The sequence below is a fragment of the Mytilus edulis genome, chromosome 9, assembly GCF_963676685.1.
Source record: "Mytilus edulis chromosome 9, xbMytEdul2.2, whole genome shotgun sequence".
Taxonomy (NCBI): domain Eukaryota; kingdom Metazoa; phylum Mollusca; class Bivalvia; order Mytilida; family Mytilidae; genus Mytilus; species Mytilus edulis.
In genome coordinates this window covers 39869155-39887739 of record NC_092352.1, presented here as the reverse complement: position 1 = coordinate 39887739, position 18585 = coordinate 39869155, and the positions used below count along the sequence as shown (strand labels likewise).

Sequence of the window (18585 nt, the reverse complement as noted above, 5' to 3'; positions counted from 1 at the left end):
AAATGACATTTTCTTCTTTACTTTACCCTTCCTTTTGAAGGATGCGAGTCGAAATATTGTGTGTTCGTTGCAAATTACAGCTCTGACTTATTCCAAAGACAGGAAAACATATTTCATCCTAGCCCCCCTCCTAACATCAAATGGGAGTTCCCTAAAGTAAATTCAACCAATACAGGCCATATTTGTTTATAAAATAACCATTATTAATATATCCTAAAGTTAGGACCATCTTAAGACACCTAAATTGTTATTAATAAGTTAGACCAAGTCCTAGGATTGCGACAATGTTTGATAATTATGAAAAAAAAGATGTGGTATGATTGCCAATGAAACAGTTCTCCACGACAGATTTAAATGACACAGATATTAACAACTATATGTCACCGTACGGCCTTCAACAATGAGCAAAGCCCATACCGCATAGTAAGCTATAAATGCTCCGAATTGACAAAAGTAAAACAATTCATACGAGAAAACTAACGGTAAATGTACAAAAAATAAACAATAAACAAATATGTAACACATCAATCAAAGACCACTGACTTGCAGGATTCTGATATAGGGCAGGCAAATACATACAGAATGTGGCGGGGTTAAACATGTAAGCGGGATCCCAACCCTCTCCTAACTCGAAACAATGGTGTAACAGTACAACATAAGAATGAAATATAAAAATCAGTTGAAAAAGGCTTAACTCAGATGGACACAAATAGCAATGCATCTAACAATAACACAGTTGACGTGGCCGGGTACTTGTATATCCCAACAACAAAACGGCACTAAGTTCTGATCTGGGAGTACTCGCAGTTACTGAGAGTTAGTTCAACGCCACGAACAACTAATAAAAAATGATTACAATGTATCTATAAAAGTTTTGTGTTTTATTTAAGGAAAAAATTTAGCAAATAGATAAAAATACACAACCGTGTTTTTTTTCTGGAACCCATTTGAAATTGTCTGTAAGAGTTTTATATTCTGACTTATGGAAATTTAGCCTTATTAATCATTATAGTGTTGTCAACATGAGCATATTAAACACATATAGATCCAGATTTTACAATGAGACCCACCAGTTTGTATGGCAAGTCAAAGTACCACTTAAAAGATCCCCGTGTTCATTAAAAAAAAATGCATTGTACTGAAAAACAAACTATTAATTATGATAAAATGAAACAAGCCAAAGAACTAAATACAGCTATAAAATAGATGCAATAAGTATCTACAACATTTACAATGTTAGCAGTGATATTGTTAGCTTTTTTCAAAACTATCTGTACCCTTTTTTATTGGGAAAATATGCGTCATTTTTATCAAATTGGGAAATTTATAATAAACCATGAACTTGACTGGAACTTCAATTTGCAGACACCTTTAAAGAGGAAAACCCTCATTTGAAATAAGACCCCTTATTGTCAGTGATGATACATAAATTGATCCTCGAATCTGCACATATAGTCATTTTAGGCATGAAAAATGTATAAATGAGTGTTTTTCGGTTTGTATTCATGCACAATTACTACTGAGACTGCACTGTTTGGGAAAAAAGTTGTCTTTTTGGGAATAATTTTAAGCCATTTCTTATTCAAATTGGGATTCTCCTGTAATTTAAGGCAAACAATATCACTGGTTAGGGAAATTGAATAGTGATCATAAGTGTTCTGTTACAGTTGGAGTAACTACATTGGCGAAATCTTTTGATGAGATATTGAAACAGCTTGTTCGTTGAGAAATCATTATACATTTAACACGACTGTCATTTTAGCATAAGTTGTTAATGCACGTATCATTCTTCTGCTAAGTTAAACATTCACACTCATTGAAATGGCGGCAGAGCATCTGATATTTTGTTTACCTGCAATTAAATAATGGTAAAGTATCATTATTTATCATAATTTCTCCTTCTTAAAATCGTTACATCTCCAAATCTTGATAAAAAACTAAATTTTACATAAGTATAAAAAAAGACGATGTGGTATGATTGCCAATGAGACAACTGTCCACAAGAAACCAAAATGACACAGAAATTAACATGTGTCAGTCGATCATCCGTAGGAAGAAAGGAATATTGTATTCCCTTTCTTATTGGATAGATTCGAATACAATATATTTTATTTTATAGCCTGTGTGTATTTTCCCTTTTATGGTAAAGTATTTTATGCACATCAGTTTTGATCATGTCGTAAATAAATCAACTTTTCTTTCAATGAGTGTTAACATTTGATATACAACGTACCGAAATACGATTGTAAGCTCAGGCGCGGATCCAGAAGGGGGGGGGGGGGGGGGTTCCGGGGGTTGGAACCCCCCTTTTTTTGGCCGATCAATGCATTTGAATGGGAGTATATAGCTGGAACCCCCCCTTTACTCTGGGTTGGGAACCCCCCCTTTTTAAAATGGCTGGATCCGCCCCTGAAGCTACCTTTCTACATTTGTCGCTCCGCTCTAAAGAAATGTTCTTCCATTTACTCAAAAACAAAACAGTTTATTTTTGACACAAACAGACATTGATTCAGCTCGTTAATTTTCTTTCTTAGTTGAACATCCTTTCGAAAATTGTATAGTTTTAAGGGGTTGATCATTTACAGATACAGAAAAAACCAGGGACATATCAAAACAGGAAGACGGGTTATGATTAAGGATATAACTTTAAGTCACCGTACGGAATTCAACACTGAGCATGACCAATGTGTATACAATGTATGTAGTTAGCTATAAAAAAAAATGGCAGTGCAAAATGTGAACACTTCATGCGCTTCAAACGAGAATACCGACGGTCTGTTCTATGTTTCAACAAGAAAGAAAAATAAGTATGACAGAAGCTACAAAAAGACAAACATTGAATTATAGGGTCCTGACAGACACAAAATAAACATGGTGGGGTTTAAATGTTTGCGAGTACTACCACCTTCCCTGATCTATAGCAATGGTGTAACAGCACAACATTGGAAGTGAACTAAAAAATATTCAAAGGTTCAACAAGTTGAAATAAATTGATGATGTGTCAGAGGGAAAACTCTTTTTTTTTTTTATATTTCTTGTTTTTTTTGTACTTTAAAATCTTAATAGATATAGGAAGATGTGGTGTGAGTGCCAATGAGACAACTGTCCATACAAATAACAATTTAAAAAGTAAACCATTATAGGTTAAAGTACGGCCTTCAACACGGAGCCTTGGCTCACACCGAACAACAAGCTATAAAGGGCCCCAAAATTACTAGTGTAAAACCATTCAAACGGGAAAACCAACGGTCTAATCTATATAAACAAAACGAGAAACGAGAAACACGTATATATTACATAAACAAACGACAACTACTGTACATCAGATTCCTGACTTAGGACAGGTGCAAACATTTGCAGCGGGATTAAACGTTTTAATGGATCCAAACCTTCTCCCTTTTTCTGAAACAATAGCATAACATCACAACAAAGAAAAACATACGATAAAATATCAATTGGCAGACTTAACTCAATCAAAAATCGTATGATTAAACAATGAACGAATAAATTTGATCTGCGATATCTGAATACAAATGCACAGTTAATTAAATATTAGAGACAAACATTCATGACCAAAAAGCTAACAAACAAATTCAAACACAGGACATGACTCAGAAATATTTAACCAATCAATGTTCACTTTAGAAAAATGCCTAGTTTGCATTTAATTCAGTTGTATGTTGACTTTTTCTATAAAAAATATATAACTACATTGCCCTATTTTCCAGTTCAATACGTTTACATTTATTGAAAGTGTAATATTGAATTAGCTTGGCCCATTTTTCAATGTACAATGTATTCTCTCGTCTCTATGGCCGTTAATAACCCTCTTACAAAGACTATTACCTGTTAAAAGACACCGGTCCATCTTCCGTACACTCAATAAAGGTATTTCACTAAATCAAATTTGTTTAATTCGAATTAACCGGAATCATGTGCAATACGTATAGTCTTTAGTGTATACGTTTCACGATAATTAAAGTTATCTCTGGACCTTGAATCGCCAGACTTTATAAGTTTAAACGTGGTTTTAGTTTATTCATGTTAAATTCGGCTTGTGTTACATATGCTATATATAATTATTTGATTTAGCATCATTTGAGATATTTGTAATTCCTGGGAAGTTAATAGTAAGAAACATATTTGTTTGGCGTTTCAGCGATATTGCAAATGTTTCGCTTTTGAATGCCACCCTCAAGGGACTTTCCTTTTTGAATTTTCCTCGGAGTTCAGTATTTTTGTGCGATTTTACTTTTTCCTCAACTTATATTGTTAGATATCTTTTGAATTAATGCTCGAAACATCTTTTATGTCAATTCGACTTGTTCTTTGTTAGTCTGAAACATGACAAAGGTAATAATTCTATCGTTAATGTCATACGTGGTAGTTCTGATTAAGTGATATTACATCGAATGTTGTCCAGTCTCATGAACTTTGCAGTTCTACACTCAAATCTATGACACATATACACATTGTAGTACAATAAAGAATTTCTCGCTTCATTTATGACAAAATTAAAAAGAAAAGAAATATTGGCGTGCGTCTGTTTTCATGTGGTATATATCGATCGGAATTTAACCTTTTGATAATTTTATCAATGAATCTTTCAACTATTTTTTTTTTTTTACTTTATTGAATATTTTCCCTCTAAACACCCTTCTATCACTCTGACCGAACGATGACACAATTTACGGAAAATACATAAATACTTGCTATTTCAGAACAAATACGGAATTTAATCGTTTAAATATGGTGAGACAGTAGTCGTGATATTTTCAAATTACTATTCGATAGGTCTATGCTGTGTTAAACTTTATATTACTTCGGTTTTGTCAATTTTAAACCAGAATTTTTTACTTAAAATATTTCCTTCCTTTAAAAAGTAAGCACTCATTGTGTACACGGGAAAAAAATCATGCTTACTTATTGGTATCAAAAATACGTTTTGATCTCTTTTTGAAGTCTGTAGTAACTCGTTGAAACTTTTTATCATCATCAGAATCATTAAAGGCTTTTCTTATGTCGTACAGGATACCAATAGATGTATTCTGAAATGCTACAAAGAATTAAAAAGAAATAAAACATTATATTACTTCCTATTCTTGAAATATTCGTTTTTTAAGTTTTCCAGGTAACACGAAAAAAAATCTTACTATCTTATTCACAACATTTATGTTCTTGCTTGATGTGTCGTTTATGAGTTATTTTGATGTTTTTTTCGGCGTTTTTCTTTTGATCATTGCGCTCCTCTTTTATACTGCGTAGGGTTTATGATTAACGCCTTGGTATTTCCTCTCACGTTTTTCAGGAGTTATTTGAAAGAAAAATTAGAAGATAATAGATTAATCGCAAGAAGTTCATGTCAGTAATACAAACCGTTGGAGTTTATAGTTTCTGCGAAGCAACCTAATCTAGTGGAAGTGTGAACCAGATGTGGATACTAAAATATGTCAGATATCTATTAGATACAAACAATTTTGACTTCTCTACCCTTTACACTAGTATCCTAATTGTAAACTTAGATTGCAATAATTAGTCTAACTATATTCCATAAAAAAGAGACGGCTAATGCAGATACACATATTGTGTATGGGCAGGAGCAACATAAAGATTGGAACAAAAAATGGAATGTAATATTCACTGAAACTGATGTGATCAGTTTACTTGATGTTTTGAAATAACAACATTAGCATGGTTTCGTTTCAAGGACGTGTTTTTTTTAATAAACACTCGACAATCCTATTGGAATCATCCTGCTCTCCTTGTATAAATGTTTTTCTTTTTATTAGTATTAGACATTCATCATATAGGAGCTTCTAACGAAAAACTAATAAAACCTTGAATCATCATTTAATTTGACGATCCGCTTTCTAAATGATAACCTCTCTCTGAAAAAACTTTGGTGACTACTAGTATGTTGATTTATCTAATTGAACTTGGGTAGAAGTAAACTACAAATACAACTAATTCACCTTCAATTTTAGACTCACGTCTAGAAATTGACAATGAGGAGATATAGAGAACTAAGCTCTCCGACAAAAGAGACGAATTCATTTTCAAATATGAACTTTCAATTTTTTCTGAAGCAACATTCCAACATTGGTTGTATATGGAATAAAAATCTCTCTCATGTTGATACCGTATAACCGGGCTTCAGTTTTCTATCATGGTTTCCTTAACAGTGGTTTCCTGCTTACAAGGAAGCGTTTGACCCATGGTTTCAAGCCGTAGAGTCTAAATCATTCCTTCGAAAGTTGTACCGACTCTAAAAGAGACTATTTTGGAATATCTATGTCACAGAAGATATAGTTGCTAAAGCTGTGTATTTTTTTTATTTTACTTAATTATTTGTCTTCGTGCCATTATGTTTCTTTTTGTCGTATGAATTTTGACGTGACTCGGTATTTATGCATCCCGCCATCAGGTGATTTACTTTTTTTACTCTTACATTCCTGGTGCAGTTGTGTCCTGTGGTGCGATTGGCCATAAAGGTTATACAGGGTTGATTATTTTTGGCTGACCCTAAAAGTACCAATTCAGAGGCAGCAACCTAACAACAGGGAAGATAGATCTTAACCTGATGAACAATTTTACCACATGTCGGATTTGCTCTTTATGCTTTATTTTCAGAGATATATCCCAAAAACTTCATTGTACCCCCATATTCTAGAAATGGCGGCCATCTTGGATGATTGACAGGGTCATCAGATAAATTTTTTAAACTTCATACCCTAAGGATGATTTAGGTCAAGTTTGCCTTAGTTTGGCCTAGAAGTTTCAGAGGAGAAGATAACGGACAACGAAGACCACGACGGACGACGGACGCCAAGTTATGAGAAAAGCTCACTTGGCCCTTTTGGCCAGATGAGCTGAAAACTTGACAAAATCAAACGCTCGGCTATACCAGCATAGTAATACATTTGTCTGTTGGAGCATGAGTATGTGCGTCCATCCGTTCGTTTCCGGTCTATCAAATTAAAATACTTGGCGCTAAGCGATGCATTGGCATTATTATTCACCTTTACTAGAAATTGTGACGCTTACATAGAAATCATGATTGAGATCAGTTCATTCAACCACCCTCCACATATATACAAACATTTCTATTTTTGAGTTCTGGATGAAAGATGGCATCATTTTTCAACACTTCTAGAGGAAATGTCGAAGACAAAAAAGGTACGTTGATGGTCATGGTAACAACTACCTAATGATCTCCGTGAATAACATGTACAAACATGTTTCATTGAAAATCATTGTTAAAAACGCTCCAAATCGTTTTAGCTCTGTTTTAGAGAATAACATGACGATTCAGATAGTTGAATATCTAAAAAAACTTGAAGTCTGAACGGGGATCTGTACTAGACGCAAACTTTTACATTACGGGGTCTATGGAAAGTTGTCTCACTGGTAATTAACCACATCTTCATATTTTTATAACGAAGATTTAAGTAAATCCCATTCTTTTGTCAAGCTTAATGGGATGACACGTTTCAAGAAATCTGCATAATACAAACGTCTAAACATTTGATTCGTCCAATATTACTATAATTTACATAATTTTAGTATCTTTTGGATAGTATGCAATGATTAAACTAGAGGCTCTTAAAAGCCTGTGTCGCTCACCTTGGTCTATGTGTGTATTAATCAAAGGACACAGATGGATTCATGACAAAATTGTGTTTTGGTGATGGTGATGTGTTTGTAGATCTTACTTTTCTGAATATTCCCGCTGCTTACAATTATCTCTATCTATACTGAACTTGGCCCAGTAGTTACACTGGAAAATCTTTCGAAAAAATTTACAAAATTTATGAAAATTGTGAAAATTGACTATTAAGGGCAATAACTCCTTAAGGGGTCAACTGACCATTTTTGTCATGTGACTTTTTTTGTAGATCTTACTTTGCTAAACATTATTACTGTTTACAGTTAATCTCTATCTATAATAATATTCAAGATAATAACCAAAAGCTACAAAATTTTCTTAAAATTACCAACTCAGGGGCAGCAAACTAACAACGTATTGCCTGAATGGTCAGTGCAGATAGACTTTGGCCTTATGAACAATTGTACCCTTCAAATTTGCTCTAAATGCTTTGGTTTCAGGGATATATGCCAAAATCTACATTTTACCCCTATGCTCTATTTTTAGTCATGGCGTCCATCTTGGTTGGTTGGCCTAGTCACCGGACAAATTTTTCTAACTACATACCCCAATGATGTTTGTGGTCAAGTTTGGTTAAATTTGTATCAGTAGTTTCAGAGAAGAAGATTTTTATAAAAGTAAATGACGACGGACGACGGACGCCAAGTGATGAAAAAGCTCACTTGGCCCAGGTGAGCTAAAAATGAAATAACAAAAATACAGGACTTATCGAACAAAATGGTGGGTTAATTTTTATTTTGTAGCTAGCTTAACCTCCCGCCTGTAGAACAGTTGTATTGAGTTCCGTTATATTGGCAAAATTGCGAGAGCAACCAACCAGACATAATTGCTTAACGTGAAATAAATTGATCCAACAGCAAAAACTGTGTTAATATATTTCATATATTAATATATCAAATTGTTAAAAGTCTTGAGTATAGACAGATATATATCTAAATGAAAGAGTCCAATATTGCCGAATAATTGTTACTATGAGACCGTTCCTGTTCTATAAATTTAATGTAGAATGTGACATTAGAAGATCCATAAAGGAACAGTATTTTATTATCAAATTCGAGCCATGACTAAATGCGCATAAGGCTTTCAATAGCGTTACAATTGGTACTTAACTACCGTCTCATAGTTTATTCGCCTTTCATCTGAAGATTGTTGTAAAACATGAAAGAAATTGTGAAGATTAAATGCATTATCCGTTGTCACTACACATAGTCAGACATAAGAACCAAAAATTTGCGAAAGCAAATTTACAGATCTAACATTGTTGGGTTGATGTTTAGACGAGTTGTATATATATATATATATATATACAACATAGTTAAATCAAATAATCAAAAGTTGTTGTTTAAAGTAAATATAATCTAGTGAGGTATAGTAAACATAATGACTTTATGTCAGCTAAAAAATCCATATTACTTATAATTAAATAACAATAAAAAATATATATCCCTTCCGTTGGTATAAATAGAATCATCATAGATATTTAAATGGCATATATCCCTTTTACTTTTAAAATCGCACCACAATCTTATTATTAACATGCGATGGGCTCTCTTTAATAACTTATATCAATATCCTATACTTTTAAAATTCGTAATTATATTTCTTAAGAGACAAGAATTTTTTTGGTTGTTAGAAAAACACTTACGTTGCTTTTTGTAATTTGTCGTAGGTTCTGACTTCCTTACGAACATATTCTTAAATTTATTCCACAAAAATTCAATCAATTCTTCTGCCTTGCTTCGTTTGTTTATGGTATGTACTGCACTGATACTCTCACCAAGAATGGCTATAAACATGGTCAGTAATGTAAATACTATCAGCAGGATGAAAGTAAAGAAATAAAATTGTGCTATAATTGGATCCTTCTCATTTATTTCTGTGAATTTGCTCTTTCCAATCATGCTAATGAATAATGTTCCCATAGACTCAAATATATCACGATATGATTCAATATATTTTCCAAATAGCAAATATCCAAGAGCGGCATAACACAAAAATACGTAAAGAATAAAAATACCAAACCAGAATAAATCCTTTGCACAATTATTCAAAACCAGGAAAATCTTACTAAATCGTTTGTCATAGCCTAGAATACCGACCAATCTCAATGTTGAAAATGATAACAAAGTAGCATGCAGCAAATTAAACAACAAGTCCCATATTGCAATATGCTGAAAATTTATAAATTGCTTCGGATCTTCCTTGAATTTTTCCATGGTTTGTGATGCAAGAATATGACGTCCGGCATACATTGAAATGCACACAAAACTCAGGGTAATGCAAGAACAGTCTAGAATGTTCCAGATACTTTTAAAAAACGTTTTTCTCTTCTTTATAATACCTGACACGACCTTGCCTGTTAAAGCGACTAAAAATAATAAAAATAATATTTCGCAAATTAATGTGTAGATACCATTCGTACCAAGATGAAAATATATTCGGAATGGATATATAGTATACGAGGTAACTATTCCTCCTGTCTCAGGAAATTCTGCTAAAAACATGTTGTACGCCAATAGGTTGAGACCGGGTGCATATAAGTTGAACTCTAGATAAATAGCTCGTGTATTTCTATCAATCCATAAATAGTCTGTTAATTCGTTTAAAGTTCTGTTTGAAAAATCAAAGTTTACAGCTAGTTCCGTAATATATCCGCCACCTCCGTATGTGCTATAGCGTCCAGGTATGGGGATACCCCATATATCAACGGCACTCGTGAATTTCCACCCAGCATACGAAAATGAACGTGCCTCTCTTTCTTTGTCACATATACCACTCACCCAACCAAAACAAAAATCTCTGTTTTCTTCCATCGGTAAGTCATATTTCGGTCTCGTTCGAATTCTACCAAAAAATGAAAAGACTTCAGAAGCTGCAAATAAAAAGAAAATAACAATCTGTAAAAAATGTTTAGTAAAAGTGTTTGTTTCAAGCAAACATATTTAAATACTCTTTTTATTTTGTTACTACATGTACTATGATTGATGAATATAACCCAACCTTAAGTCGTAATGTAATTTGAATTTCATATGAACGTTATAATATAAGATAAAATGATTGTCCTTACAATTTGTGACCCGAAGTTGTCTCAGTCGAGGTGGTCCAACTCTGAAACTTGTCAAATCATGGAAATTTTGTCTTAGTCTCCAATGTAAACGTTCTCCTGTATAATCAGTTTCAGGATACAACTCTGGAAACGCTGTATATCGCAGCCATTTCATATAATCCTTGACGTGTGTTATCTAAAAAAAATATTAGTTTATGTGTTTCTTTATTTAATGCACTTATTTGTTTAAAGGATCTCCGTAATTACAATTTTAATCACACAAATTAGCAGAATCATATTTGCATCATGGCTACAACAATTAATTTTTTATACTAATATTCACGTATACTAATGACAAACGTTATATAGAAAGTATACCATTAAGCCTGACATATTTATAGAAAAGAACAACCCGTATTGTTTGCTCACACCTTAAATATGTCTCTTACTCCTTATAAACTAGATAATAAGTTCTTTCCACTTTTGTGAAAAGATATATTGTTTTTTCTTCTGATTACAATATTTTTTTCTTCTTCCGCCACAACGGTGCTTTGTGGTTTCGCTTTTGAATTGCGCTTTTGAAACTGACCCTGTTTAGCCGAACACTTTTTTGAAAGAGTTATCTCCCCAAACACTGTTTTTCTTGTGTACGCAACTCCTTCGTAACCGTTATAGATTATGACAAAATTAAATATTGAATAGAAACCATATGTTGTTTTTTTTAATAATTTATTTTTTTCTTCATGAATTTACAAGTATTAACATATATTTATCTTGAAGCACAATAAGCAAGCAAATGAAATAAATAAGCATACTAAGCATTCTATGAACTATCTCTTGGAAATCTATGGATTTACGTATAGTAATAACATTATCATTAATATAGTAATTATAGTAGTGCACGAAATATATGAGCATATGGTATGGTATAACAGTATACACATAATTTCAAATGCTCATATACATACATCTTTAAATTTAATTAATGACCTTAGCCCAAGGGTTCCAGTACAAGTTGTGTTCTTCCACACTTACGTATTTTGAAGAAATATGTTTCTCTAAAATCAAGTTTTCTTTTATGTAATTTTGAAGACCTTTTATATTTGGTTTTATATCTTGCATCTTACATCTGTAAATAAAGTACTTCGTCAGTAAGATAACTTTATTTTTAATAAAATTCAGTTGATAATTTTCATAGAGGCCAAAAATGACAATTTTCAAATTAAGTGGAATATCGATAAGAACCTTATCGAAAATACATGAATTTAGATTGTGCCAAATGTCGGTTACAATATGACAACCCCAAAGTAAATGTTCTATAGTTTCAGGCTCTTCCTTGCAAAATGTACACAAATCACAATTAACAAGCTTCATTTTAAAAAGTAAAGCATCTGTCCCTAAAATATAATGAATAATTCTATATTGAAACCAACATAACCTAGAGTTTTTTGAAACCTTGGTTACACACAAGTGTATTTTTTTCCAATTTTCTACAATTTTGTTAAGAATACCTTCCCATTTTTTCCTGCTTCAAAATCTGTAGGTAAAATTCCTTGATTTAAAATAGTATACATGTCCTTTGAGCCCTTTTCGGACTTGAAGAAAATATTAAAGTTAAAAGGTATATTAGCCTGATGTTTTTTTCTCTTTCAGTGTTGATTCCAATGTCTTGTAGCCACCTTTTTAGTGCTAATATAAGTCCATAAAACTGTAGAAAAATGGGTTTGAAATTAACATAATTTCAAAATTTTCATACGTTAATATATTTCCATTTTCATCTAACCGGTCATTTATAGTCCATACCCCATGATGTGCCCAATTTTTATAGTAAACGCTGACATTATCAATTTTAATATGTTCGTTATGCCATATAGATGTAGAAATGACTTCCTCAAAATAAAATGGATGTCCGAGTTTTGACATAGTTTTCCATGCATGAAAAACTTCATCCCAAAATTTGTTTTTTGATTTTTTAATAATTCCAAAATAAGCCAACTCTGTAAAATTTATATTTTGGGTGGAGGTAAATAATTGAATCCATTTAGATTTTGACTTAAATAATCTTCCAACCCAAGTAATTGAACCCTTGTATAAAATTACTCAAATCAATCATTTTTAGCCCCCCTCGGAAGTATTCCTGACTTAGAAGATCCCGCTTTATCTTGTCAGGCTTATCATCCCAAATGAATGAATACATTTTACTATTAAGTTGACTTATTATATTATCATCTGGACCTGGGATGGACAGGAACAGATGATTAAATTTTGATATAATTAATGATTTATAATTGTTATTTTACCAAACGGGGTAAGTGACTGTTTTGACATTTTTGTAATATTTTTTCTATTTCTTGTATTCGAGGAGCATAATTTAGATTTAACATTCTATCTAAATCAACACAAAAGTGATACCCAATAATTTGAAGGTACTGAAACCCCATTTCAGTCTCCACTTTACACATATTTTGTCTTCACTATGTTTTTTACTACCTATCCATATAACGTTTGTTTTGTCTTAGTTAATTTTCAGTCCTGATACCTCAGCATAGAATTGTAATACACGGAGATATGCATCCAGCGAGGAAGGCGACCCATCTAAAATAAGTGATGTGTCGTCTGCATATTGAGACAAGATATACTCTGAATCGTATCTCGTAATACCCTTTATCTCATCACTACCTCTTACTAAGATGCCTAATATTTCAGCACATAGCAAGAAAATGTAAGGAGATAAAGGACACCCTGTATACAGCCTCTCTCCACACGGAAAAAGTCTGACAGACAGCAGTTCTGGGTGACAGTAGATGTAACATCATTATAAAATGTTTTTATCCAGTTCATAATAGAGTCTCCAAAATTAAAATTCTTCAGTGTTTCAAAAAGAAAGGCCCATGATATAGAGTCAAAGGCCTTCTCAAAATCAATGAGTAATAAAATACCAGGGATATCATTTTCTGTAAATTGTAAAATATCATATATAAGTCTACAGTTCTCCCCAATAAATCTACCCGGGATTAAGCCTGTTTGATCAGAATCAATTATTCTGTTTAGAACTGACTTTATCCTCTCAGAAATACAACTAGAAGCTAGTTTGTATGTTGAATTCAAAAGTGTAATTGGACGCCATTTTTTTAAGAACTGTTTTGACTTGCCTTCTTTAGGAAAACCATCTGACCCAGGACTTTTATTATTTTTCATCCTAATCAAAGCTTGCGTTAATTCAGCAAAAGAAATGTTACCTTCTAATGATTCTTTTTCGATATCATTTAATTTAGATGTCAAAGATGGTAATTCCCTTGATAGGTTTACTTTTTTAAGGCATTCTTGTCTTTTGTAAATTTTTTCATAAAATATTTTTGATTATTTTAAAATTTCTTTTTGCTTTTCTACTACAGTATTTTCATCAGTAACTAGTTTTTTTTATAGTTTTGTTGACAAAGCTTTGTGTTTCTAAATTACAAAAGAAATTTGTTGGTCTCTCTCCTTCTTCAATCCATTGGGTTCTTGACCTAACATATTGACCTTTAACCTTGTTCTGTCTCAAAATTCTAAGTTGACATTTTTTGGCTTCTATTTCATCAAGAGTGTCCTCTATACTTACCTCATTTTCTAAATTTTGTATCTCCTCAGTCAGTTGGATTTCCTGTTTTGTCCTTTCTCTTTTTATACATGTTGAATAAGAAATAGTCTTATCGCTAATCTCAAGGAGAAGGGTCTCCAACAATAGTTGATCATTAATTGAAGAAACAATATCTAAATAATCAATACTATGTTAAGCATCCCCTCTATGCACTGGCATTTTGTATTGCTCAACTGTGTTAGTAATTTGTTGTTTAATTAGTTTTACATATTCAGGATCTTGAAGGAGAGAGTTATTAAACTTCCAGAGGCCTCTGCCTTTTATAAATTCATTTATTTTTAAAGTCAAAATCACTGGTGAATGATCTGACCTGTAGCTATTACCAATGTTTACTTCACAAATGTTATCTATAAGGCTTTCAGAAATCAAAAAGAAATCTAATCTAGATTGTTTAAAAGGGGTTTTCCTTCTCGATGTAAACCTTTTAACATGAGGGTATATTTCTCTGAATGGGTCGACAAGATTCTTATATTCTTTAATTTCTAAAATTTTCTCTCTAGATCTTGGATTGTTTATATTTATATAGTTATGGGTATCAAGGTTGAAATTTTGAACAATATTAAAGTCCCCACAAATAGTACAGAGCTGATTTCCAAAGAAATCTATAATTTCTGTTAAGTTGTCATAGAAGCAGGGAGTATCAATATTTGGCCCATAAACATTTATCAGAGTAAATCTCTTGTCTTCAATATATAAGATCCAATCCCACCAGATTGCCATCTCAATCTTTTTTAACTCTGTGTATTTTATAGTCAAAATTATTTTTAAACAGTATAGCAACTTCTCGTTTGTTTAAAGCAAATGAATTGAAAACACAATGGCATTTCCATTTTTTTTTATCAAAACTTCATCTTGTTCTATAAAGTGTGTATCCTGGAGACAATATATATTGAAATCTTTTGAATTAAGGTAATCAAAAATATCTCCCCGTTTTTCCTTCATGTGAAGTCCTTGACAATTATAGGACATTATTTTAATGTTTTTTTCCTTCCATCATGATATTTGTTCTTCAACTGTGAAGTATGATATTTGTAAAAACAAAGGAAAAATAGTTCATGCGAGACATCAGGACTGATTTCATAATATTTAACTTCCTGAAAAAAATATTCATATATATGCCAAATACCAGAAATCCATGTTTTGTAATAAAAATATACATAAAATAAACAAACAAAAAAGAAAAAGAAACACATTTAAAACATATAATATGAAACGAAGATATTTCTGATCTTAATGTAGATTTACATGTGTTCTAGGGGAGATAACTCAATGTGTTTTAGATCAAAATTAAGCCAGGCTAAGTTTTGTACTGATCTGCATAATAATATGTACTACATCTCAATATTTAAACACCATTTCTAAAAAACTTATAATTAATAAATTAGGTTTAAACATTAAATAATTGTGTCGACAAAAGAGAAGAGATCACACAAGAAGCACCTTAACCCCACAACATGTCCATTGTTATGTGCTTCTTTATCCGATCTGGTCAAGTTTTTCTTATGTTTATATCACATCACTACAACATGTGAGGTGTCACTTTGCATCTTTGGATTTAAATAAGCATACACAATTTGTTAATTTATTATAATTGAGATCAAAAACTAAATATTCATTTTTTAAAGCTCACCTTAAGGTATAAATTTCTATCCTCTTTTGAGTATTGAATGTACAAAATGTACATGTTTTATTTCAATCTTAATGTTTATTTTTAAGAAATGTAGAGTCTTAAAGGTATAAAAAAAAAAAGCACTTCGCACATCCTCCAATTGTTTATATATACACTTCTTAAGGTGATCTTATAAATTAACACACATTGAAATAGACTAAAGCATGCATTTTCTCTAGATATATAAACACCTGAACACAAAATGCGGAACGAAAAAAAAAAAAAACACATTAAAACATACAATACCTACACAGCTACTTTTGCATAGGTACTATTTCTGTACCAAAAACCTGTAGTACTGGAAATCTACTTTTAATATTCAGTACTATTTTGCTCCTTTAAAATTATTGTATTATTTAGGTACCTGTATTTTACAGTACTTGATTTTTAATTGCCATTTAAGTACTACAGATTTTTGGTTGCACGGTTACATTTTCAGAATTTTGAAAGTTTGTCTTTTTCAAATCTTATTAAGTTATGATGTTCAAACATGGAATACTGTGATCATTGTTGGTTTTATTTTTGTACCAATATTTTTAGTACAAATCAAGTACTGGAAAATACAAGTACATACATATTACAATTATTCAAAAGTAAAGAAATAGTACTAAATATTAAAAGTAAATTTCCAGTACTACATATTTTAAGTACAGAAATAGTACCGACGCAAAAGTAGCTGTGTATATGTAAGCTAAATCATGCATGCATTTATTCAACATAACAATAAAAGCCAAGAAAAAAAGCTATATATCAACCATATGTTTTTTAGAATCAGCGTACAATAAGCTATCATTTGACGTTGATATAACATTTTAAACCGGATTTTACTATTGCCATATCAAAAAACATGTTCTTTTGGTGGTTTTTAATTACATTATAGGTTGATATCATTATTATCAATATAACTATATTTAGTAGGAATTTACATCAGTGGTAACTTGGAGGCAAAGTAGTTTATCAATGTTCAAATCTCGTTAATCCATCTGGAATATACAAATCTAGAGAAAAACAAACAGAACCTGAGGGAATCGAAAAATCTACAAACCAATAGAAACCGAATGAGTCCACACATCATCCGCCATGTAAATCTATATTCAGTTTGATTGTCATAATAGGAAAAAGGACACAATTGATAAATTGACAGATCAGATGCAATTCTTGATTATAAGATTTCAGACCGCAATAACAGGACTTTGTGAGTTGAAACACAGACACCACAGTTCATGATGGTGACCGTAAAACAAAATTATAGTCGGTCTTCCTCCTGGAGTTGTTTCCGTCAGGATCACACTATTGTTAAAGAAAGCCAGTATCATGTAAACACGCATGCGCGTTACGTGTCAATTGAGATATGTAAACGTCAAACGATAGGGAAAAGGGTAAGTCCCTGTAGAGAATGGGAAGTTGACAGGAAATCGTCACGTATGTCATAAATCCTTGAAATATGATGTTAAAGAACGTTATGCATTTATGCTTGTTTTTTAAGAAAGAATATGTTTTCTTTCAGAGCACGCCAAAAGTTTTGCCTGATTTAGTTTAATAAGAAAAATGTATGCCCTGACACCTGTTTTTTAATTAAAAAAATGAGCGTAATGGCATTTATATTTGATAGAGATATCACATAACTTATTTCCTTTAATTGCTTAAGAAACGATAGAAATCTAGTTACAACACTACAACACTACACATTAATTCAGAAAATTAAGAAATACCAGAGTTAGTTTGTAAGATATACAACGTAAAGAGACACATACATTCTTTGGAGTGTTTTTAAAAAATAATTAATTTATTTAATATTAATTATTTTATCAAATACATATAGGATGAATTTATTAAAATGCACACAATATTTTGTTTCAAAAAAATTTCCAGAGTTCTTATTTTGAAAGTTTTTAAATTTGGCAAGCATCCACCAAATCATTTGAAACTTGTGAAATATATCAAGGACCAAATACACGCATTTCTAGTGTGAATGTGTCATATTAAATATTTGTCCTACCAGGGTTATTGTACAATGTATTTTGATTTGTTTAAATATTTTACCTTGCTCAATAAACGTAGTTTTTTGTAATTTGACTGTGAAGCATTACCTTACCTTGCCAAACTGCTGCAGTGTTTTATTTTCAGGAGTCAGAAGCCTGGTGGCAATGTTTTGATGAAAATTATAAGATCTGTCATCTTTATAACTGTAGCTTATGCTAAATATAATCCATAAACAGAAACACGTAATGAGGACTTGTTCTATACTTTCCATTATTTTTATTTCTTTATGCCTTTCGTTGCGAGCTTGTTCTATTTTCGAATGGTTTAGTGGTGACGCAGTCAATCGTTTATCTGCAAAAATTGTAAACATTTAGATAAACCTGCTATTTTCCTTTCACTTCACAGATATAGTCTTAAATAGTCACATTAATCTTAAAAAACCATCTGATAAGTCTGAAACTAAAAAAACGATAAGGCTTGTTAAGAGTTTAAGTTAACTTTCTGATATTCTGTTGTTTGAAATTCATTACCGTTCTGACATATTACTTGCAGTTAATACTGTACTGTCCAGTAGATGTTTA

The 18585-nt window shown here is 31.8% G+C and overlaps 1 protein-coding gene across 1 annotated transcript; it reads right to left on the bottom strand.

Annotated features, from left to right (window-relative positions):
- Positions 1 to 32: 32 nt before the first annotated feature.
- Positions 33 to 18349, bottom strand: LOC139488301 (polycystin-2-like). The gene is made up of 5 exons (XM_071273798.1): positions 18117 to 18349; positions 10734 to 10908; positions 9312 to 10538; positions 4924 to 5056; positions 33 to 1852 (listed from the first exon to the last, which is right to left on the bottom strand). The coding sequence occupies exons 1-5, from the start codon at positions 18273 to 18275 to the stop codon at positions 1849 to 1851; spliced, it is 1698 nt and encodes a 565-aa protein (XP_071129899.1). The 5' UTR covers positions 18276 to 18349; the 3' UTR covers positions 33 to 1848.
- Between the last annotated feature and the right edge of the window lie 236 nt (positions 18350 to 18585).